Genomic DNA, 24,631 nt, shown 5'->3' with positions numbered 1-24,631 from the left:
GCCCGGGGCGGGGGCCGGGGGCGCAGGGCGCGCGGATGGAGCTGCGGGCGCTGCGGCGCCTCTGGCTGCTTTGCTGCTGCTGCTGCTGCTGCTGCTGCTGCTGCTGCGCCGGCCCCGCGCAGCCCCGCGCCACCTTCACGGCGACTGAGGCGCGGAGCCGCGAGCCGCCGGCGGCCGCCTTCCGGGTACCGATCGCGCCGCCCCGTGTGTTTCCTGGTCTGGGGGGGTGGGGGGTGGGGGGTGGGGCTGGGCCGCCGCGAGCCGCCTCCACCCGGGGCCCGGGCCGCCGTTCGCCGGCCCCTTCTCCCTCCGTTCTCCGCGTGGCAGCTGCCCCGGGCCCGGGGCCCCCGGAGTGCCGCCCGGGCCGTGAACCCCGCGCCCTGAGGAATCCACGGACCCGTCCAGCGTATTCTCATCCGCTGCAAGGGGTGCTTTCCCCGGGCTCCCCTTTTGGCAGGTCCCCGGGCCGGGTCTCCTTGAGGTCGCGAGAACCTACTCCGGGCGGGAACCTGCCGGCTCCTCCTCTGCCGCCGGGGGGCGCTGTCCTGCCCTTTGGTCTTGCCGAGCCGGGGCTCCTCACCCGAACATTCTTCGTGGTGGTGCACGCGGATTTTGAGAAAAGGGAACATTGTGTTTCTTTTCCACGTTATTTTCGAGGATCTTTATGAGCGTGTAAAATCTAATGACCCCGGCGTTAAAACTGGAATGCGCCAAGTTAGCGGAGGATAAGCAGGGTTTCCCGTGACCTTGAGTTACCCATTTAGGGTTTGCGTCACTGGGTTCTGTGTATCTGATACCGCTTGACAATTTATTTTAATCAGGGAAGATGTCATCATTTGATGACAAGAGAAAACTGATTCATTCTAAATCCAAAAGAAGTAAGCATTTAGTAATACTGCTTTCTGGAACTAAGTTTTGGCTTCTTGCTGCTTTAGTCTTGGGATTTCTCCTGGCATTCAATTTTTTTTTTTTTTTTTTAGATTTAATTTATGTATTCATGAGAGTCACAGAGAGACACAGGCAGAGGGAGAAACAGGTCCCCTAGGAGGAGTCTGACGCTGGACTCGATCCCAGGACCCTGGGATCACACCCTGAGCCGAAGGCAGATGCTCAACCTTGAGCCACCCAGGCGCCCCTCCTGGGGTTCTATAGCTGTGCTCTTCTGCTCTTCCTCTCTCCTCTAGAAAATTCCAGTGTGTAGGAAGTCCCAATCTTAACCTGGTTCTGCCCATTCTTGTTTTTTGCCCAAACCAAGATGTGTACTTTTGTCTCTGCTTTATTGCTCTTGAGCTACATTCTAGCTTCTTTGAACCAGAAGCACCAGTACAATTGCTACAAACTTTCTGTCCTGTGTTCTACCCCTGTCCTGAGTTTGGTGGCTATGGTGGTGACCCAAACCCTGCAGGGAGAAAATAGTCAATCTTATCTATAGTGATCACGTATTCATGGACTGAATACATAGAGGGACTGCTGTACTCCTCAAGAAAATCATGTCGCAGGTTTGGAAGCACAAGAAGGCCCAAGTCATAAATGTATTTTTTTGACATTTATAAGCATGTGTATTTACTTACATAGTTATTCCTATTGGTCCTGTGAAAGAGCCCTATATCCAGGAGGCAAATGTCTATTATAAAAGTGCAACTCTTCTCAGGAGAAAGATAAGGATCCATACCTGGAGATGGAGTTTAAGTGGAGGAAGGCAGTTATGAAGGTTTTTAGTACATTTAAAAAACTTGAGTTGAAAAAGCCTGGAAAAGTTTCCAAAGCAATTGCTTCCAGTGGGAGTTTCCTTCATGAAATGGATGCCCAGAAACGAGAGTGTTTAGACTTCAGAACACATTGCTGGAAAGTGGGAACACTTCTTTTTTTTTTTTAAGATTTTATTTATTTATTCATGAGAGACAGAGAGACAGAGAGAGGCAGAGACACAGGCAGAGAGACAAGCAGGCTCCATGTAGGGAGCCTGACGTGGGACTTGATCCCTAGGTCTCCAGGATCAGGCCCTGGGCCGAAGGTGGTGCTAAACGGCTGAGCCACCCGGGCTGCCCGGGAACACCTCTTGGTGTTAGAATCTAGATGTCTGGACCTAGAGTAGAGGGCTGGACGCAGGCAAAGAAAGAAAAGGCCTTGCTTCCTTGGCAGCCAGGAGCATGTGGCCTAGCAGGGTAGACTGAAGGATGTGGTAACTCAACTCAGTATAACTCCACAACGCTTTGCTTCTGTAAGATTATGTCAAATTATGAATTGGGGGAGATTCCCCACTGTTCACCCATCAGGTAAATTGTGTGCAGAATCTAGAAAATGTCCTTGCTTCACAATGAAGTCAAAGTTTTAAAAAATAGGGGCACCTAGGTGGCTCAGTCGGTTGACTGACTGACTCTTGGTTTCAGCTCAGGTCATGATCTCAGGGTCATGGGATCCAGCCTCACATAAGGGCCCTTGTTCAGTGCTCAGCACTCAGCAGGGAGTCGGCAGGAGATTTTCTCCCTCTCCCTTTGCCCCTTCCCCTGCTCTCCAGAGTTTTCTCTCTCTCTCTCTCAAATAAATATGTAAATAAATATTTTACATTTTTTAAAAAAAATAAAGTTTAAAAATTAAAATAGAATCATAAAGTGCTCTGTGTTGGGCCAGAATCTATAGATAGCATAAAAAGTGAACAAATCTATAGATTTGTATAGAGCTATAGTCTTTGGATCTTTGTTTCTTATTTAGGGATAACAAATAGATCACATCATGTTTGCAAAGTGATGGATTAGTAGTGGCTGCCTGAAATATGGCATTGAACAGTATTTAAGGGATTGTAGTTGGATAGAGAGATGGACAGCTAGACAAATGAATGAATGAATTCTGACTCTTGGAGAAAGTGACCAATTGATGAGTCATGTCTTTCATGGTGGTGGGTTCAGAGAATGGTGAAAGGGTCTTGTCATCCCTGCCTTGTGTATCCATAAATTCCTGGGACTATTTCCTTTTTTTTTTTTTTTTTTTTTTTTTTTTTTTAAAACAACCTTTTTTTTTTTTTTTTTTTTAATTTTTTTTTTTTTTTTTATTTATGATAGGCACACAGTGAGAGAGAGAGAGGCAGAGACACAGGCAGAGGGAGAAGCAGGCTCCATACACCGGGAGCCTGACGTGGGATTTGATCCTGGGTCTCCAGGATCGCGCCTGACGTGGGATTTGATCCTGGGTCTCCAGGATCGCGCCCTGGGCCAAAGGCAGGCGCTAAACCGCTGCGCCACACAGGGATCCCCTGGGACTATTTCTTAAATGGAAGTTAGATGACATCTATGATACTTGCCCACAAGCTATCCTCACATTATCGTTGGGTGAAGACGAGGCTGCTCCTTGGTTTGTTGTGGGATGCCTGTCAGGATAACTGATGAGGGGACAAGGGATAGTGACCCCTACCTCTGTTCTTTCACTGCTTTAGAACTTCTGGCACTCAAGAAGAACCTAACTAGGATCCAGCCTACTCTTCTTTGTGATGAAACCGAGGTGTGCACTGATACTGACTGATGCTCATCATTTTGCCACAGATCAGTTGGTATTCTTACGCCTTCGAAAAGTCACAGACCCAATTGTGGAACTAATAAAAGTCATATGTGCTCACTTCAGGATCGTGTTTACATGCCGATACATGTGTGACTTGTGCATAAAATTTCAGAATCGTCACCTTAAAAATTCTTGCCATAATGATATAAAATAAATAAATAATAAAATAAAATAATATATACGTGTAGGCATGTTGTTTCTGTGTAAGTTGAAGATCATAGCATTTTATAACGAGCAATCCTAACTAATGGGTCACGTATTTGCCATAATCAACCCCTTGAAATCTGGTTTGTGTCCTCCAAGTGAACTCTTATACAAGAATGCTTTAAACCACATTTTCTACCTAACATGGGTGAATTTTATGTAAGATACTGTTGTTCAAGTGACCACTTCCAGTAATTCTAGCTTAATGTATGCATTGCCAAAATGGAAATATATCAGGAACTTGAAATCTTGGATCAGAATTTATTCATTCATTTGTCCAGCTGTCCATCTCTCTATCCAATATTTTGATATTCTCTACATATAAGAAGTTGGTCTAGGTTTTCTGCGTCAGTGGGGGAAAAAGACATGTGCCACATTCTAAGAAATTATAACCTAACAAATGGATATTGCATATTTAAACATTGTACTGTAATGCCTATTTCAGTGAACAAATAGAAAAATGTAGACTAATACACTAGAAAAATAATTGCTTCCACCAATTCTCAAGAGTGTCTTTTTAACTCAGTCTTTATATGCATGCACACAGACAATACCGACTACATATTTCTTTTCATTTTACTTTGCATGATAAGTATGCATGCATATTATTTTTACACAGATGTCAACACACATGTAAAATATTCTTTGCGTAGGCAGCTTTTGTAAAGCAACTTTTGTAATAAAGCAGTAAAACTTTGTCAAAGTATTTATTTTTATTTTCCTAGTAGAGGCCTTCTCAACAACTGCACTCTTGACATTTTAGAACGGATAATTATTTGTTGTGGGGAGCTGTCCTGTGCCTTGTAGTGTGATTGGCAGTGTCCTTGGCCTCTACCCACTAGGTGCCAGTAGCGACTATCAAAAATGTCTCCAGATTGCCAAAAGTCTTTGGGAGGGAAGAGAAGGAAGGAGGGAGATTGCCTCAGAAGAGATACACTGATCTAAGATTTGCATCTCCCAAGTTGGAGAGAAATTCTCAGCAATGCCCCAACACTGCATACAAATATTTTACCTTTTGGTTTATCCCTGGGCTTACTACAACTTCTAGAAACTAAAGCACCAGCAAGGAGAACAATTTAAATCCATCTGTACAATATATGATTTATCCTACACCAAACCTCAGAATCTGCAAATGAGGACTTTTAAGGGAAAAGTCTAAGTAACAGAAGTGAGAATGAGTTTAGAGTGCTAAACAAAAGGTGGTCTTCCAAAGTACCTTTTGATTCTGTAGTGATTTCAATGTACAGCTCATCCCGCCAATGCATGGATTCATCGTAAGGGAGCACACACCACATATTGTTAAGTGCAAAATAGGTCACCATCATATGATCTGTCTGTTTTTCACACTTCTGAGACTTTCAAAACTACTAATGATGTTTCCTGTATACTTCTCAATACTTTACTCTCTTCTTTCATGAGTGAAATTAAGGCTCAAGTCTTTCATTTTAATATTTTATATGGATTTAGGATCGTTTATTGTACTGTGTGTATAGTTTATTATACTATTATATCATTATGATATGCTTCATTGCCTTATGTTAAGAACATGTGGTGATTGATCATTTACCGATGATTGATTCTGGACAGAGGTTGTTAGCATGATGAGGCGCAGAGGCTCAATAGAATCACAGTTCGCGATGCTTCTATGAAATCTGCTCTCATGGAAGAAATTGAAGTAGACCGGAAAAGTCACTTGAAAGAGGAGTTCATTCTAGAAAGGAGACACAGGGCTTTTTAAAATTTAAGTGATTTGACATTCTGTTAGGTGGACTTGATATGTGTCCTACTGTTACAGCAAATAGAATAGATATTCTTGGATATACTGATAATATTATTTTACTATGAAAGCTATCTGTTTCTTTCAATAGGTAATTGATCACTTCTAATTCCATGAGAAAGATTAGCCCCACATTAAGGAAACCTGAAAGCATGGTCTTTGAACAACATTTTCTATATCCAAATGCTCTGTGTTCAAAAGAGAAAAAAAAGATACAGCATGGGAGTATTTAATATCTTTCTGTCAGTCACTGTAATTTGTGTTTTCCAAACAATCTCATAATTAATCCTCACATTATTCCAGGTCAGAATTGCCCCATTTGTCAGTGAAGAAAATAAAGACCAAAGAGGTTGAATATATAGCCAAAGATTGCAAGGCAATGTGGTTAAGCCATGTATTGCAAATTGAGAAGAGATTGGAGAAATCTACTGTGTGCGTAGGCAAATGTGCAAGGGAATTGTGCTTTGTTCAGCTTTGTTCACAATTCTCATGGAAAGCACTTTTAATATTATTAGTGGTTTTGCAAAATCCAAAAAGGGAGGATGAAGATTAGTGTCAGGGAGAGGACAAAGTGGAGCACTTTGGGGTTTAGAGGTCTTTGTCTTTGGCAAGAAGTCACATTGTAAACATCAAGTAGCCTCAGCGTGGGCTGTGGACAGCCATGAGATGACAGGAGTCATTGCACTGGAAAGACATAGGAAACTCACCAATGCGATTCTTTTAGAAGTTGGCCTCTGGCTGATATAGGTATTTCGTAGATTCCCACAGTCACATGGAAGAAATTTTCTGTCATGCACTGTTTGGTGAGGATTTTTATAATGAATTAGTTTTGAATTATGTCAAGGGCATTTTCTGCATCACCTGAAAATATCCTACAATTTTCCTTCCTTTTTAAAAATTCTGCTAATGTGGTATATTATGCTGATTGATTTTCAAAAATTCAACCAGTGTAACATTTTTTTAATGAACCTTACGTGGTCATGATGTGTTGTCCTTTTTATATATTGTTGGATTTAATTTTCTAATATTTTCTTAAGGATTTTGCATCTATAGCCATGAGGGCTATTGGTGCGTTGTTCTATTTTCTTGAGATGTCTTTGTCTGGTTTTGCAATCAGGGTCATACTGGCCTTATAAATTATAAAATAAGGTGTAAAGTGTTCCCTTATCTTTTGTTTTCTCAAAGAATGTGTATAAGATTGGTATTATTATTTTTTAATTGTGTAGAATTCACCAACCAAGACATCTGGGCTTAGAGTTTTCAATTTCTCTTACATTCAGCTTTTGTAATTGGTGACTTCCAAGGAGTTTGTCCATTTCATACACGTTATCAAACTTACTGGCTTACAGTTTTTGAAATATTCTTCTAATGACTGAAGCATCTGTAGTGATGGCCCTTTTTTATTCTTGGTAATTTTGTCTTATCCTTTTCTTTTTGTTTTGTTTTTTTTTTTATTTCTTTTTCTTTTCTTTTTGTTTTTTTCATTTCTTTATCACAAGACCAATGACTGAGAGAAATGAGGAGAGGGTCAGGGAGAGCTGTCTGGTTGCAATGTAACTGACCCTGAGTGGAGGAGAAAGTGAAGAAAGGTTGGGGAAAGTGCCACATGCTGCAGTGCAGCCCAAGGAAGGGTCAGAGAAACCATCAGGGACTTGTTAATCATCAGCCAGCTTTCAGGGGAGTCCCACGTTTCCCTAAAATAGGCCAGCCTCAAGGCTCAGTCATTGGCTAGATGCAGCCTTTGTAACCGTGGCCTCTGTTTGTGTAATTGTGATAATTCAGCGTACAGCGCATAAGCTCCTTATAGATGGACAGATGGACGTCTCTGAGGCCCACTCTCATGGCTACTGCATACTTCCCTGTGCAGTCAAATGTCATGCATTCTCAGTGCCTTCCCTGGTTACTCTTACCCCACAAAGATACTCAACCAATACTTACAAAATGAATGCATTTTAAATTCCTTAGCAGTTAGCAGTCTCTGGCTCATATTTGTCACATGGAATATGGCAAAAGATATTTGCTTTGTGTTTCTGTTCTATTTTTATGTTTGTAATCTCCTCACTAAATTATATTCAGAACTCCACTTTACCAGGATTATTTTTAAGTAACTAAAATTTAACAACTGTTTATTATTTTAGTAACAATCCTTCCAGGCATGGTCAATAAGGACAAAATAAGATTATGATAAGTTCCAGTCATAGTTTGCTTAAAAATAAACAGCCTAAAGCTATTAAAGGCATGTTGTATATAAGATGTCACTTGTGTATTTATTCAACAACAAATATTAAGTAAGCACTCATTGTGTGCTAGGCATGTACTCAGTGTGGGGATACAGTGATGAGGCCCTCATTTTATTTACAGGTTTTTGAGACAGACACACAATAAACACAAAATGCATAAACAAATATTTACAAGCTAGAGTTGGAAACTTACAAAACAGTAGTCCCCTGAAGTTTTATCTATCATGCAGAGTTGGTTAGCATTAGGAAATTGAGGCAAGTTCTCATCAAAGTCAAGCTTCAGATAAATTATCGCAAAATTCAGAGCTGAGAAATCTGTAAATGGTGATATTTTCTCTCCAGATAAAGAAGCCAATCTATCCTCCTGGAACATTCCAGGATTATATATCTTTCACAAAGCCTTTTTACCCTTAATGAGATGGAGAGGTCTGTAAAGCTCCAATGGAATCATATTTATTTATTATTTACTTATTTTTTTCGTGCTCTGTTACATTGTGCTTGGAAATACAAAGATAAAGACACACTCTTTGATTTCATAATTGTTTAATCTAATGAGTGTCTATTGGGGACGGTTTCTACTAGTATCTGGGGTTTATTCGCAATTCATTTTATTTTTTCCAGTATGTTAAACAAATACATAGTTTGTGCTTTCAACATGCTTAGTGAAAAGGAATTATATATGCATTAAGACATACCTCTCCCTGCCTCAAAACTATACCTGAAATCAGATAATAGTTTTCATACAAATGTCTATAAATCTGATCTGGAGGTCTTAATGCAATCTTTCATTCTGATCCGCAGGAAATAAATCAAGTTTTGACTTCTAATACCTGAAAAATATGTCCAAGTTAGATACACATACATTGCTCTGCAAAGTTAATATACGTGATGTGAATTAACCTTTTTCTTTTTTCAGGAAAGTCTTAATAGACATCGATACTTGAATTCTGTATTCCCTCGTGAAAACTCAAGTGCCGTCTATGGAATAAATCAATTTTCTTATTTGTCTCCTGAAGAGTTTAAAGGTATGGTGTGATTTTGCTATTAGTTGTTTGGTTTTCTGAATTTAATTTGTTTCCTTAATTTTTGAGGAACTGTTTAATTGCGAATGTAGTAAATGAAGTCATACTTAACATTTATTAAATACTGAATGTTATGCATGTGCCAGGTGCTGACAGAAAAATAGACTCCTGGCTACTGTCTTCTAATTATTGCTTAAGATTTAAATGTTGTAATTACAGATGTTTCCATGTGGCTGTAAGGGCCAGTGTTTCATCCCTTCTGCAGTTTTTTAGTGTCATTTCTATTCTGCACATCCACAGTTCCATGGGTGATGATAAAGCTAATGATGTCAATTATACTTATTTTTACTATTGACAGAGTTCTATAAGACAAGTCATTTTATGTGGCAGTTCCATTCCTGTTGTAGAAATTCCTATCTTTGTAGCTTCCAGTGTCTGCGTTTCATGTTCTAAAGGAAAATCACAAATGGCCGGCTCTACTGGAAAGCTACTGTTTGTGTTTGAAAAATTTCTCCAGAAAGAATCCCAGGAGGCCCTCCCTATAAAATAATTGTGGCTGTCTTTTTATCTCATGTTTCTATTCAGCTATTTATTTAAGAAGCAAACCTTCCAGATCGCCCAGGTACCCAGCAGAGGTGCGAACATACATACGCAATGTGTCTTTACCATTAAGATTTGACTGGCGGGACAAACGTGTTGTAACCCAAGTGAGGAACCAGCAGACTGTGAGTTGTAGGGCTTTTTTTTTTTTTTTTTTTTTTTTTTTTTTCTTTTTGAATCATCTTAGCATGCATGGGAAGTCACCTTTGAGGACCAGTACAATCAAACTTGCAATGAAAGCCATCATTTCTCTGGGTAAAATCACACTCCAGTCATCCAGAAATGACAATGAAGGAAGAATCTCTGGTGAAATGAGAAGCAGGTATCAAGGCCAACTTTTATTTTAAAGATAAACCTGGGGGGCAGCCTAGGTGCTCAGTGGTTTAGCGCCCACTTCGGCCCAGGATGTGATCCTGGAGACCCTGGATCGAGTCCCACGTCAGGCTCCCTGCATGGAGCCTACTTCTCCCTCTGCCTGTGTCTCTGTGTGTCTCTCTCTGTGTCTTTCATGGATGAATAAATAAAATCTTTAAAAAAATAAAAATAAAAATAAATGAAGATAAACCTACTCCTCTGCAACCCCATTGGCATAGGAAATGTCAGCCAACCAGGGGAAATCGACCCTTAACCACAGGAACATAGTCTCAATTTATCTGCAGTGGAAACCTCAGTAGGTCACTCAGCCTCCGTGTATAGTGTTTTTTTTTGTTTGTTTTTTTGTTTTGTTTTGTTTTTTGTTTTTTTTTTAAGATTTTATTTACTTTTTCATGAGAGAAAGCGAGAGAGAGAGAGAGAGAGAGAGGCAGAAACACAGGCAGAGGGAGAAGCAGGCTTCATGCCTGGATGTGGGATTCGATCTCAGGACTCCAGGATCAGGCCCTGGGCCGAAGGCAGACTCTAAACCACTGAGCCATCTAGGGACCCCCCCACCCCCCCCACTGTATAGTGTTTTAGACCAAGCAGTTTCTCAGTCACTGTCTAGTTGGAATGATACATTTTTACTTCTCAGATTGTATATCTCTTATTCTTTTTTTTTAACATTTTATTTTATTTTATTTATTCATAGAGACAGAGAGAGAGAGAGGAAGAGACACAGGCAGAGGGAGAAGCAGGCTCCATGCAGGGAGCCTGACGTAGGACTCAATCCCGGATCTCTGGGATCACGCCCTGGACTGAAGGCGACACTCATCTGCCAAGCCACCCGGGCTGCCCTCTCTTATTCTTTTAAAAATATCTATTGTTATGATTTAAACTTTACCACCAAATCATTTGCTTTATTATTGAATTCATAATGAAGTGTGAATTAGCCAGAAACTGAATCCTTCCAGAAAGTATCTATCTTGTATTAAAGGAATACAATTCAATTAGTAATCTTTAATTAAAGAAATATACTGGAGAGATATTTTTGAGCACAAACTGCCTTCTGGGGCAGCCACAGGGAGGTAAAGTAAAGCTAGCTATAGATAAGGTATTAGCAACCTGTATTCACTTTTCCCAAGGGGTAGAGACCTAGAAATAGAGTTCTTTAGCACGTATCTTCCTATGCCATAGGAATTGGAGGTATAGACATAAGACACTTAAAGCCATAAACTTGCTTGACACTACTTCACAAAGACAACTAATTGTTCTCCTTCCTTTCTTTGCCTAACTCCGTAGCACTTGTCTAGTGATGAAGTCAGTTATGTCCAACTCCTAACCTTACCCTTACCTTTGCCTTTTCTATGAAGTCCTCTTTCTTGTGTGTGACAATTCAAAAACATTGATTTCATTTCCTCCATCTTCTCCCTTTTTTTCAGAACCAGCCTTTTTATTCTTTCATTCTAGTCTATCTAGTAAAATCAAGTTAATAAATCCAGAATCAGGAAGATTGCCAGCCAATGTTAGAATGAGGAGTGACTGGTGTGGGTTTTTATCATTATGACATTTTATGTATATCTGTGATATGCCCATACTGGCACCTTGACAGCCTAAAAAGTAATTCAGTCCATCAAATAATGAGTGGAGCATAGACGACATACATCCTCATCCCATGTCACCACATCACTGCCTCTGCCCCTTAGGGTGGAGACAGTGGATGCCATAGAGGCAGAGTATCAGGGAAGAAACAAGATGGATTGAAGAGTGGGTGGGTATAGGAGCACCTCATAAAAACAGAAGTCACATTCAGTGAACTGATTAGTCTTTTAAAAGATCATCCAAGTGTTCTCTCGATCGCTAAAATTCGCTTTTACCTTGCATTATCTAATTGACAATAGTGATCATCAATTTATCTCTAATAATTATATTTTGGTGCTTAAAAGAGAATTATGGTTTTCTTTTCTTTTGCCAGTTTGAAAATCTACAAGATGGGCATTAATATTCTGTAGGCCCCCAAATTGTACTCACTTAAAACTTGATAACTTGTAATATTTAGAGATGTTGCCAAACTTGGTTTGAACATTATTTGATGATAAATACAATGCTATTTCTGTTTTTTTTGTTTTGTTTTGTTTGTTTGTTTTTTTTGTTTTTTTCTATTTCTGTTTTTAAACAGTGTGGAGGATGCTGGGCCTTCAGTGTGGTGGGTGCTGTGGAATCTGCATATGCAATAAAAGGGAAGCCTTTGGCAGACATAAGTGTACAGCAGGTCATTGATTGTTCATATAATAATTACGGCTGCAGTGGAGGCTCTACTCTCAATGCTTTGAACTGGTTGAATAAGGTAACTAGTATCTCAGCCTTTTAAACTCTATGTTTCAGAATTTAAATAGTTTACTCTCATATACCAAAGAATGTTTTTTAATTCAGAAATTTTAGATGTCCAGAGCTTGAATTAATCAGATTTAAAAATGAATTGCTTTCAGGCAGGTCAGCCATTGAGAGATCAAAGTGTGAAAAATCTTACCTGGATTTGTTTTCAGAAAAATACATATATTTCTTCCTTAGCATTTATTAACAGGTAAATGTTTTTTTTCATAGATATGAATTGTATAACGTCTCAGAAAGATGAGAACATATGATTACTTATTGCCATAGGATTTTTGAATATTGCGATTATAAGCAACCTTAGAAATCAGCAAATTTAATAACACTTTATGTAGATGAAGAAATCAGACCTGAGAGGAGAGGTCATGTTGCCAAGTCAGTAGCTGAGTCAGGACTGTGTCTTAAGTCTTCTGCCTCTCACTGGAGGGCTTTATCCAATACACCACCGTGTGCTCCATGTTCTTAGGACACTCTCTGACATGGTCCTATATCCAGTATCAACTTCATGAAGCCAGCCAATGAGGATGTTACTATGTTTTGTAAAAGTTGTCAAGCTGGAATTTCCCAAACTTGAATATTCTTTCCTTGAGTGTTTGCCATATTTTGAGTTACTACATGCCAGGAGTACATGTTCTGCATCCCCTGGCTTCTGTAAGACCAGGATCAGAAAAGGAGGATAGTCTATCAACAACTAAAAATATGAGGCATGTGCTAAATGAATAGCATCTAGAGACTTGGATGGAAAGAATGCTTGAATTGACCATTGCCAATGCTGAATGCATCTCAAAAACTGGCTGACAAAGCCAGAAGCTCTGGAAGGAAAATTGAGTTGCCCCATTGCAACCTCAGGAGAAAAGCAATGACTAATATCAAATGGAAGTTAGTTCTAAGGTAGGAAGATAGAGGAAAAACAAGAGTAAAAGAGAAAGATGCTGAGTTTAATTACTTAGAATATCCATAACAAACACCTAAAGGTTGAATTTAAGATCTTAATAACCTAAAGGGTATCCACATGAGGAGGATGTGGCCAACTTGAATCTTATTTTGACGCATCATAGTTAAGTTCTATTTGATTTCTAAAACAACTGCATTTTAATTAGAGAACACTTTGGATGGTTTTTTTCTTTTAGACACAAGTAAAACTGGTGAGAGATTCAGAGTACCCATTTAAAGCACAGAATGGCCTGTGTCATTACTTTTCTGATTCATATTCTGGATTTTCAATCAGAGGTTATTCTGCATATGACTTCAGGTAATTGTCTCATTCTATTGTGTCTTTCTCTGTATTAATTTCTGATCAGTTGTCCATTCAGAATCAATAACTGGATTGAAGGCATCACTGCATACTTGTAATTGTTTTGAGACCTACTTTTTGATACAGAGACTAATGGAGTACTATGGATGTTGTTTCTTAAGTACGATCTACTTATTTTTCCATTTGTGTTTATAATGGAATTAACACATTTTAATCCGGTGTAAGGTATAGTTTATATTTAACACCTTCCTTTTGACAAATTGAGTTATCCTAATTGTCATTTGTCTCACTGTTGAATTGATCCAAAATTGCTTTGTATAGACTCTCCAATTAATATCAAGCAGTCCACTTACCAAGAAGTAGTTTTTGAACACCCTTGCATTTTTTTAAGGCATCAGCTATAAGAAAAACATAAACTGAAAGTTTCATAATAGTAGCAAGTAGTCTTGCTCTACTGATAATCTACCTAGCTCTACTGGAGATAGATTCTGTGGCACACGCTATAGGCACGATGGGAGTACAGGGGTAGATAAGGACAGGCAGAAGAAAGGGGTTTGTGTTGGAAGCTGAAAGACGTGATAACTTTGGATAGGTTCAGGGGAAAACAGTCATTAAAACAATGCTTTAAAAATGCATAGAGAGGGCAACCCGGGTGGTGCAGTGGTTTAGTGCCGCCTACAGCCTAGGGTGTGATCCTGGAGACTTGGGATCGAGTCCCATGTCGGGCTCCCTCCATGGAGCCTGTTTCTCGCTCTGCTGTGTCTCTGCCTCTGTGTGTGTGTGTGTCGCTCATGAATGAATAAAATCTTAAAAAAAAAGTGGTAGTTTAGAAAAAAATACATAAAGAACTGAAAGCCAGCTAGAAAACCATTGTGACCATTTGATATGATGTAAAATAGGTATTCAGGGATAATAGGACAAAGGAAAATTCAAAGAACTCCATTTTCATTTAAAATATATATATATAAAGGGACCTTTGTATACTCTTTGAAACAGAAAACAGAATGTAAATTATATTCAGCCAAGGTGACAGACGACCCTAAAACATACTGATACTGAACATTAAAGGACGTCTTGATCCAGATGGTGCCTGCCTGTGAGAGCTCAAGGAAATCAAGGGTGACATTAGATCATTGAACAAAATGGAACCCCTCTAAATATGCCTAAGTGTACCAGACAACTGGCAGATTGTCAGCACAGCTCCTGTCTTCAGGGGCTCTCGGGGTGACCCCAAGAACCACACGCCAGAGAGCCTCAATTCCACTGATGGCAGGCTACAGACAATCTATAATAAAATGTATAGAGTCACTGAGTGCATTGTTCCATATCTTTTGTGAGGGAAACACACTTTCAAAAATGAGGAAGTGTGTCTCTATAAGCTGTCGATTCCTTGAGAGTGTAAGGGAAGCATGTGTACAAGAAGGAACTAAATTTTCAAAATGACACTTAAATTTTTTTTTAAAGACAAAAAACCCCACTAACCCTACAAAATGTCACTTAAAAACTTCAGGAAATCCCTCATGAGTAGCAAAATGAAAAAAAAAAAAAAATGAGACAAAAAGGAAGAATAGGCATGAGTCTGAATTAGAGAGAGAGAATATAAAAGTGACTGGCATTGGACCTGAAGCGTATTTTATCTAACCCTTTGGTTAAGAAGAAAGAGGTCCCTATAAAAAAAAACCTTTACATTTACACTGAATATAATAAAGATTCTTATAATACAGTGCTGAGCTAATTGTGTTAGGCTCTGAAAGATCTTTCATTGATTTACTCGTTCATTAAATATACATTGAACACTGCTTCAGGTTCTGGGGATTCGGCAGTGAACAAAACAGACAAAAAAAACCCTGAGCATATTTTAGTGATAGAGACAGTCAATAAAGAAAACATAAAAATATGTACAGAATGTTAGATATAATAACAGAGAATTAAGTAAAACAGTGGGGAAAAAGAGGAAATACCAGAGTGAGGGAAAGGGAGGGGCTCCTTGAGAAGACGACATTTGAGCAAAGACCTGGAGAAGTGTGGGAACGTAACCATGCAGACATCTTGGAGATTACTGTTTCAAGCAGAAGGAGCCAGAAGTGCAAAGGCTCTGAGGCAGAAACATGTTTGGCATATTTAAAGGATGATGAGGAAGCCAATGGGACTGTAGTCCCAAGATGCACAAGACTAGTAGGAGATGAGGTAATAAAGGTTATCAGGTGATGATAACCTTGGAGCAGCGCTAGAAGAATGGTCTTAGGATTGAGACATAATAGGTTAATACCCCTCGTGGAATATAAAGCCCCACAGAGTATATTGAAGGATTATGTGGATTATATGGATGAGAGAAAAGTGAGTCAAGGATGAATCCAGGCTTGGATTCAAAATAATCTTCTGTAGAATCTGAAAAGATCTAAAAATGAAACCAATCAACCAACCAAATGAGCAAAACCCCACTGAATCATAAAAACAGTCTAGTCCTAAAGTAAAATGACCATGTATACCCAGGATTCTTCATGCCCTGTTCATCAGACCTCAGGAAAGACCTTTCAAAACTCAAACTAAATATGAGGATGACTATTTAAACAGAGAAACTCCATATAACAAGGGATTGAAAAACTAGAGCACAGTACCACACCCTGAATTCTAGGAATGAGAAGATAGAAATCCACATTCTCATGAAGGGTTGGTAACCTACCAACCTACCTTAATCACTAAATCTTGATGACAATAAAATTCAGAATTCTTTAAAGAATGTAGGATTTGTATCTTACTTATCTGTGAAATAAATATAATAAGCATAGAGAAAGATTTGGTAATATACCCATTATCAATAATATGTATTTCGATAGTACACTTGACCTTCAAACTACACAAGTTTGAACTACATGTTCCACTTAGAAGCAGATTTTTTTTAAGAAGTACAGTATAGTATTGTATTTTCTCTTCCTTCTGATTTTCATAAAAACTTTCTCTAACTTTATCGTGCGAATACAGTATTAAGTACATATAACATAGAAAAATGGGTTAATGGATTGCTTATGTTATCACTCAGTCTCCCGGTTAACAGTAGACAAGTTTTGGGAGGAGTCAAAAAGTTACTTTCGGACTTTCAACTGTGTAGGGGTTGGGCACTCGTAACCTCCAGTTCAGTGGTCGATTGTAATTCTACATCGGGCTAATAATGGAAAAAAAGATGCTGTTTGGAGTATATTTGGACTTACTAAAAGCCAGCATCTTTCTAAAACACAAATGATAGCAATGCTAATCAGTTCTGGGGCAAAAAGGAACATTTGCTTGCTGGTCCAGACTATGGCATATCCTCCTATTTCATACTATTCCATACTTTTATTTTCAGTAGACTTCTATATATAAATATCCTGTCATGTCATGGGTCAATGTCAATTGATTGGTCCCTCCAATCAATTTTGAGGACAACCTTGTTAAAATAATGATAATTTATGATTTAAATAATGTGCATTCTCCACTTGAATGTTTAGAATAATTGTTGGGGAAAAAGAAAAGAAATTGTTGTTTTATCATGCACCTCTAAAATTCTTTTTTTTTTCCTTTTCCTAATTCTCTGGAATTGTGTGTGTATCTTCCTTTCATGCGCTCCGATTCAAACGTATTTTTCCATTAATTGGAGTCTGACACTAAGTACAGCTCACATTTAGTTAGCTAGTTTATGTAGGCATCACGTTACTTTTTTAATATTTTGCTCAGAGCTACTAAACAAGAACTAAACTTTAAAGAAACATGCATTCACAAAAAACTCTGAATTTTTCAAGGCTTGTTACTGTCTTACTCTTGCTTCAAAACAGAAACTATTACTCAATTGTTTCTTTGATCTTACAATGTTAATTTTTTAGAATTGTACTCTAAAAAAATATATTTCCTTCTTGATCATTCTCTTTCCATCATGCTGTTCCTACCCCTAGACCTTTGAGGTCATATATTTACAGTATATCTTTTATTATCTTAAAAAGATATAGGCACTTGTGCATGCTTTTACAGAGAGAATCCCGTTTGTCATATCTGGATAACAAGAATATTCAAAATTTTGAACACCAATTGTTCAAAAGTTTGAATACAAGAAAATATACATTATACACTAAAAACCTATGTAAACAAAATTCGCTTATTAGATAATTTAGAAATAAGGAAAGGAAACTATTTTAAATTTACAGTATAATTTTTTTTTAATATTTTTTTCAATTTTTATTTATTTATGATAGTCACAGAGAGAGAGAGAGAGAGAGGCAGAGACACAGGTCGAGGGAGAAGCAGGCTCCATGCACCGGGAGCCCGACGTGGGACTCGATCCCGGGTCTCCAGGATCGCGCCCTGGGCCAAAGGCAGGCGCCAAACCGGTGCGCCACCCAGGGATCCCAAATTTACAGTATAATTTATGTGTTAGGCTTGCTATAAAACTTAGGCCTACAATTTTATCCTTATATTGATTTTACAACATAGGTGACTTCAGTCAGTTACCTGCTTGAGTCACTGGACTCTCCAGTGTGACCAGAATGTCTCTAGTCTATAGCTGGAATTTGAAGCCAGGTATGCAGAACCTCAAAGCCTATATCCTACTATGCTGCCTTTTAGGAATTTTGTAATTTTGCCTGTCTCAGGGTAATCTTAATGAATACAAGTTATTATTACAGTAGCAAAAATTAGAATTGACTGCTTATAGATCTCTAGAAAAGGATCTTCACATTAACAGGTAATATAAATGTTTAGAATGAATGTGTAGTTTCTGTCTGAATAAATTCTCTTTTCCACTCCATTTTTTTCCCCACTTGTGGACAAAATAGCCCCTTGATAGAAACTGATCCCCAGCTGGATATGATGATGGATTATTTACTTTTGGGAGCTACTAATCTACCCATGGCTTGCGGCAGCAATAAACTACCACATGCTATCTTAATGGCTTGAAATATCAGTAACTTGGTTTCAGTGTCCTTCACTCATAAGGTTGACCTTTAAAAGTGTAAATAATGGTTTAATCATACTTCCAAGATCGATGATGGCCAAATGTTGTGTAATATTAGACTTTATCAGTAGGTGTCCATGTGTGAGAGCAATAACTGGGTCTTTCACAGACTTCACAATCTAGTACTAGTTCTCCTGGCATCTTAACATTGCTTCTGTCATATAATTACATTTGCCACCTTTGTGTTACCCTACACTATGGTTTCTGCATTTGGCATTCTCTCACATAAATTTGTCAATCTGGATTCTCACATGGTATGGCAGAAATATATTTCCATGCATCCAGTCTTCTTACTTTCCTTATTAAAAGAATCCCCCTATAGTAGCTGAGCACTGCCAGCTAGCTACAAAACCCCATTTTCCATCTTCCTTGAAGCTAAACTTAGCCCCATAACTGAGTCATAGCCAATGAGATCCATATAGACATATGCAGAATGTGTGTGTTACTTTTGGGAAGTCTTCTCAACGGGAATGTAGCACCTCTCTCTTTTACTCTCTGAAATATGTGTTAAATGGCTAGAGCTCCAGCAGCCACCTTGGACCATTAAATGGCCTTGGCAATGGAAACCTCACATGATTGAACAAGCACATAGAAAAATTCTGGCTTCCTGCTATCTAGGAGATCCATAGTAGTCCTAGACTACCCAGTCTCCCAGAATTCTAGTCTCCATCTTTTAGGTCTTCTGTAATTGCAACCAAACCTACTCCTAACAATACACAGATTAAATAGATTATTTTTATAAAATATCTTTACCTTAAAAACAACTCCTTAACCATGTATTTCCCCTTTCGATAGTGACCAAGAAGATGAAATGGCAAAAGTACTTCTTACCTTTGGCCCATTGGTAGTGGTAGTAGATGCAGTGAGTTGGCAAGACTATTTGGGAGGGATAATACAGCACCACTGCTCTAGTGGAGAAGCAAATCATGCAGTTCTCATAACTGGATTTGATAAAATAGGTAAGTGCTGATAAGGCTTGATTGCTTTCCAGCTTGAACTCTGACTGACAAATGGTCAACATCCTTCAAAATGCTGAAATTTGGTGCCTCTATGTCTAAGTCTTCCTAAGACCTTTACAGATTTTCAGTAGACTTCTATATATAAATATCCTGTTATGTCATGGGTCAATGTCAATTGATTGGTCCCTCCAATCAATTTTGAGGACAACCTTGTTAAAATAATGATAATTTATGATTTAAATAATGTGCATTCTCCACTTGGAATGTTTAGAATAACTGTTGGGGAAAAAGAAAAGAAATTGTTGTTTTATCATGCACCTCTAAAATTCTTTTTTTTTTTTCCTTTTCCTAATTCTCTGGAATTGTGTGTGTATCTTCCTTTCATGCGCTCCGATTCAAACGTATTTTTCCATTAATTGGAGTCTGACACTTAAGTACAGCACACATTTAGTTAGCTAGTTTATTTAGGCATCACGTTACATTTTTAATATTTTGCTCAGAGCTACTAAACAAGAACTAAACTTTAAAGAAACATGCATTCACAAAAAACTCTGAATTTTTCAAGACTTGTTACTGTCTTATGTTTGTAGGAAGTACTCCATATTGGATTGTGCGGAACTCATGGGGAAGTTCATGGGGAGTAGACGGCTATGCCCATGTTAAAATGGGAGGCAATATTTGTGGTGAGTCATGAATTTATGTTTAAAACTTCAGGCTAAATGTCCATTTGAAAATATTAAAGTTATGAGCCTGTATGCTTATAATTTAAGTCCATAGTATGCTTCCAGTGTACTCAGATCACTTTTACAGAATAATTTTCATTCTTTAGCCAATTGATGAAAATAAAATAGTGTTCTTTAGAGACACACGTCATACATGTTCACATTTTGAAAAAGAAGAAGGACTGCAGGGAAAGCAAATATGTGCAAAATATGATAAAATAGAGTACTCATTTACCAAAGGTAATTTCAAAAACCATATAAACCCTCAACTTAGGAGGCTGAAATTCCCAAAAACATCTCCAAAGTTTATTTATTTCATTTATTTTTTAAGTAGGCTCCACACCCAACGTGAGGTTTGAACTCACAACCCTAAGATCAAGAGCTACACATCCCACCAACTGAGCCAGCCAGACACCCCCCAAATTTATTTTTTTATAGATGAATCAATTTTCCTCAATTTGTGCATTGTAATACCTGCTCGAGGATAACAAGAAGCACTTTTCTTTGTGGCAAAATGTATGAAAATCTGAGCACTATGATTGTTTCTGATTTAATATGCCCCTTGTCACCTACAGATTCAAGCAAAAAATATACTGGAATTAAGGGGCTGATGTGAATACCAAATAATACATTTTTTACTGAATAACAGCTTTGTTTTTGGTTAGCCACAAGCCAAATTAAAATAGCTAGTTAAGTATTTTAAACTGTTCTACAATGTATGCTATATACTAAAATTTTGATCTGGAAAATCAGCACAGTTTATGAATCAAGTTCCACCCCAACTATATTGCATATTAAAGTGATCATTTAATTTCTCATTACAATGATTCCTAACATGTATATAACTTCTTAAAAACTGTAGAGCCCTCCAGAGAGTGAGACTGAGAAAAGAGAGTTATAGGAAAGTTTGAGAGTTTAAATGTTGATTCAGTCTGGTGACACTTGGCCAATAGTTCCATAATGTAGGATCCATGAGAGTTAATCAGTGGTCCGTTCTATCACCCCAGTAAATTTTTTTAATTAAATTATTTATGAAGGAGGGTGAACATCACAGAAATCTTCCAGCCAGAGCACTATTAAGCCAATCAGGCTTCTACTTTTTAGCAACATGGGGACTTTTACATTTTTGGAACTTGAAGATAAATTACTGGTGCTATTCATGGACCTTGGTTACTAAACTTAAATTATCTCTACCTATCAAAGTTGTGGTACCTGGATCTGGGCCGAAGGGTGGCTTTTTCAAGGCTCTGGCAAGGCTCTGATGTTTGTTCATAGTTGCCTCAATTATGACTCTGTATCCACCACCCCCCGCCCCCGCCACACACACACACCTCTTCTTCAGCCCCCATCTACTAAGAGGGAGTTGAAATACTTTCTCCTCTCTACTTGTGTTCCAACTTGATCCTTCAAGGGCCTGCCTAGTTAGTAATTATGCAGGGGTCCAAATCCTTCCTGAAAATGAATATTTGGTGAAAGTTACATACCTAATGATCACAGGTCTCTTAGAGACAATGGTATAACACAGATAGCATCCCATGCCCCAAGAAATTTTAAAGACATAGCTCATTACAATGACATCCAATCTTCAAATGGACTATTTATTGCTTCCACCATGATATTGAGATCTATGGTCTTATGTGCTAAGAAAGCATAGTACATTTGTGATTTATTTAAATTTTGCTGAAGTTTAAATCTTAGAGTTTGAAATTTCAAATTGTATTTAAAACAATCCTATAAATTACTGTATTCCTCTAAGCAATACATATGAGTGCCATAAAGATTTCAGATACATTCATCTATTTAGGTACTTAGTCATTTTGGGTTTTTTGTCATTTCTTTTTTTTTTTTTTCAAAGATTTTATTTATTTATTTTACAGACAGAGAGGGGAAGAGCACTTAAGAGTGAGGGGGAAGGACTAAGGAGGAGGAAGAGGGACAAGCAGACCCCACACCAAGCAGATCCCTGCTCAAGGCTCAGTCTCACAACCCTGAGGTCATGACCTGGGCCAAAACAAAAAGTCAGTTGCTTAACTGATTGAGCCATCCAGGTGCCTGAGTAGTTTCTTGAAGCAAAACTATTAGCCATCTCTTCTAATATCTGTTTTTGAAGTTACCATGCTTATACTGACAGATAGCTATAACCATTACATTATTTCCTGGAGGAAATAGACCAGCGCTAAAAATTTCTTTTTTTCTAGGTATTGCAGATTCTGTTTCTGCTGTATTTGTGTGACATGTTGGGCAGATCAAAGGACAACGACAAAAATGAAGGTTCATAATGAGTTGTAGCAAAGAACTTCATTCTCAGCATTGTTCATCTTTGGGCCACCAGCTCTCTTTGGGCCACCAGCTCCATGGCTTGGGAGGAATCTGTAGAACAGTTTCTTACTCTGGGATAAAGGTCACATTAGGAATCTCTTCAATTTGAAGAGGCTTTTATCTGGTTTGATTGTTGTTTTTGTTTGCTTATTTTTAATGATATACTTCCAGTAGGTTAAAAAGGGAATACGAATGTCTTTTCCTTTGTAAAACATAATCACCAGCCTTAACTTACACTTCTATACAAGAATAGGCAGCCTAAAAAATGAGGTGTGCTTCTCACAAATATATTCACAGCCCTCTGAGATGGAATTTCTTAAGGATTTTGAAATGCCAGTTGCTTTACCTCCACAAAAAATGTTTACCTCTCAAACAGTAGAAAGGTCATATAGAAAGAAAAAAAAAGGACAAAATCCCTTTTTAAGAGAAGTGGATTGAAATTAAAGGACCAGTACGGCTACTCTGTGGCAGGAAAAACTCTAGTAGCATTGCATGAGAGACAAATTGCTGTTTGGAAATTCGCCTTGTTGATAGACTTTCAGCAGATCTTAAGTCTTCCTTGTTCTTCCTGTATTAAAGAGCAATGCATTTCCCCACTCTCTTTCTCTTGTTCGTTACTGTGACACTCCTACATTTTCCTGGTGGTTTGGCTCCCCTGGCTAAAGAAGTCTCATTTTTTACTTTACAATTCTATTTTATAACTATTTATTTGGCTCCATTTGCCTCTAAACCTTTATCAAATCAAGATCTCACCTTTCTGTTCCCACTTTTCTGCTTTCCCCATTCTAACCACATTTTTTTATGCATCCCCCTGGCTTCCACCTGGTTCTGATTCTTGATGCAAGTTTCTGTTTTCTCTTGCAGAAGTCATTATGTGTGGGTATGTGGCAATATAAGAACCTCAGAGCAGAAGAGCTGATCTTCTGTTTGAATAGAAGTACAATTAAGTATTAAATGGATTAATAAAAGAAAATCATATCAAATATTGCATATGTAAACATTTCTTCTCTGCAATTTATGGTTACCTTCTAATGTAGACTATCTTAGCAAAAACAAAATTTTAAATGTAATAGCAACCACTAAAAAAATGAGGACATTCCATTTTTCCCATCGCTTTTGACCTTTATCTATCCATCTGCTTTATTAGAAAAAGAAAACTCAATTACAAAAGACTGTATTTCTTTGGTTTGTACCAACCAGATGCAACCTCAAATGAATACATGTTGGCTCAGGTTTAGAAATGTTCCAGGAAGAAAAATATTGATATGCTGATTACTTTTTTAATTAGCCAAGTGTGTCAAAAAAGAACTGTGTGCTGGTTGTTCTAGTTGTATTTATCTCTGTATTTACTGACTTCTATACAATATAAGTGCTTTTCTGATACTCTTTTTCAAATGTTAAAGATTTTTTTTAATTACAAAATGATTAATACCTCTCAGCTATTCTGGATTTTGATGACATTTATAATAAAACCACCTATATTTGACTTTGGGTGAAGAAGACTCTTGATAAGTGTATGACCTACATTTTGTGAAAGTGTTGATGTGCTTTACATTCACTTAAGAGTTTTCTCAGCTCCAAATCCATATATTCAATTTTTGGTTTTCTCCATAGACCTCAATGTCTGCAAAATTATCTCCTCTTCCCTCCTTTTAACAACAACAACAACAACAACAAAATTTCCACACCTCCTAGAGTCTCTGTTTTGGTTAACAGCATCAACATTATGTAATTAACCGATCAATAAAAGTGAGGGAAATATTGTTGAATCAGGTCAACTACACCTTAGCAACCCATCACTTATTCACCTATGTTCTTGGGGCGCCTGGGTGGATCAGTGGTTGAGCATCTGCCTTTGGCTCAGGTCGTGATTTCAGGTGTCCTAGGATCAAGTTCCACATTGGGCTCCCCACAGGGAGCCTACTTCTCCCTCTGCCTATGTCTCTGACTCTCTCTCTCCAAATAAATAAATAAAATCTATAAAAAATCACCTACACTCTCTGTTTCTACTTTCCTTTCCTAGATGCGTATTACTTAATTATATCTTAACTCCACTAGTCAGTAGTCTACTTACTAAACTCTATGTCCCTTAATACAGAGGTTCTCAAAGTATAGTCCCCAGACCAGAAGCCACTTGAGGACTCATGAAACACTTTATTTATTTATTTATTTATTTATTTATTTATTTATTTATTTATTTATAGAAAGAGAGAACATGCATTTGCATGCACGAGTAGAAGGAGAGGCAAAGGGAG

General features: G+C 38.1%; 1 protein-coding gene across 1 annotated transcript; it reads left to right on the top strand.

Moving 5' to 3' along the window:
- Positions 1–23,862, top strand: CTSO (cathepsin O). The gene is made up of 8 exons (XM_025439042.3): positions 1–185; positions 8,690–8,798; positions 9,381–9,520; positions 11,929–12,096; positions 13,271–13,392; positions 19,172–19,335; positions 19,926–20,018; positions 22,256–23,862. Exons 1-8 carry the CDS (start codon positions 36–38, stop codon positions 22,288–22,290), a joined length of 981 nt encoding a protein of 326 aa, XP_025294827.1. The 5' UTR covers positions 1–35; the 3' UTR covers positions 22,291–23,862.
- Positions 23,863–24,631: the final 769 nt, after the last annotated feature.

This window comes from Canis lupus, chromosome 15 (genome assembly GCF_003254725.2).
Source record: "Canis lupus dingo isolate Sandy chromosome 15, ASM325472v2, whole genome shotgun sequence".
Classification (NCBI taxonomy): domain Eukaryota; kingdom Metazoa; phylum Chordata; class Mammalia; order Carnivora; family Canidae; genus Canis; species Canis lupus.
The sequence above is the reverse complement of the archived record's forward strand: the minus strand, read 5'-3'. Positions and strand labels throughout refer to the sequence as shown.

Coding starts and splice junctions, on each gene's coding strand:
- CTSO (XM_025439042.3), top strand. CDS start 36: ATGGAGCTGCGGGCGCTGCGGCGCCTCTGGCTGCTTTGCTGCTGCTGC. Junction 186..8,689: donor CGCCGGCGGCCGCCTTCCGG/GTACCGATCGCG, acceptor TTCTTTTTTCAG/GAAAGTCTTAATAGACATCG. Junction 13,393..19,171: donor TATTCTGCATATGACTTCAG/GTAATTGTCTCA, acceptor CCCTTTCGATAG/TGACCAAGAAGATGAAATGG.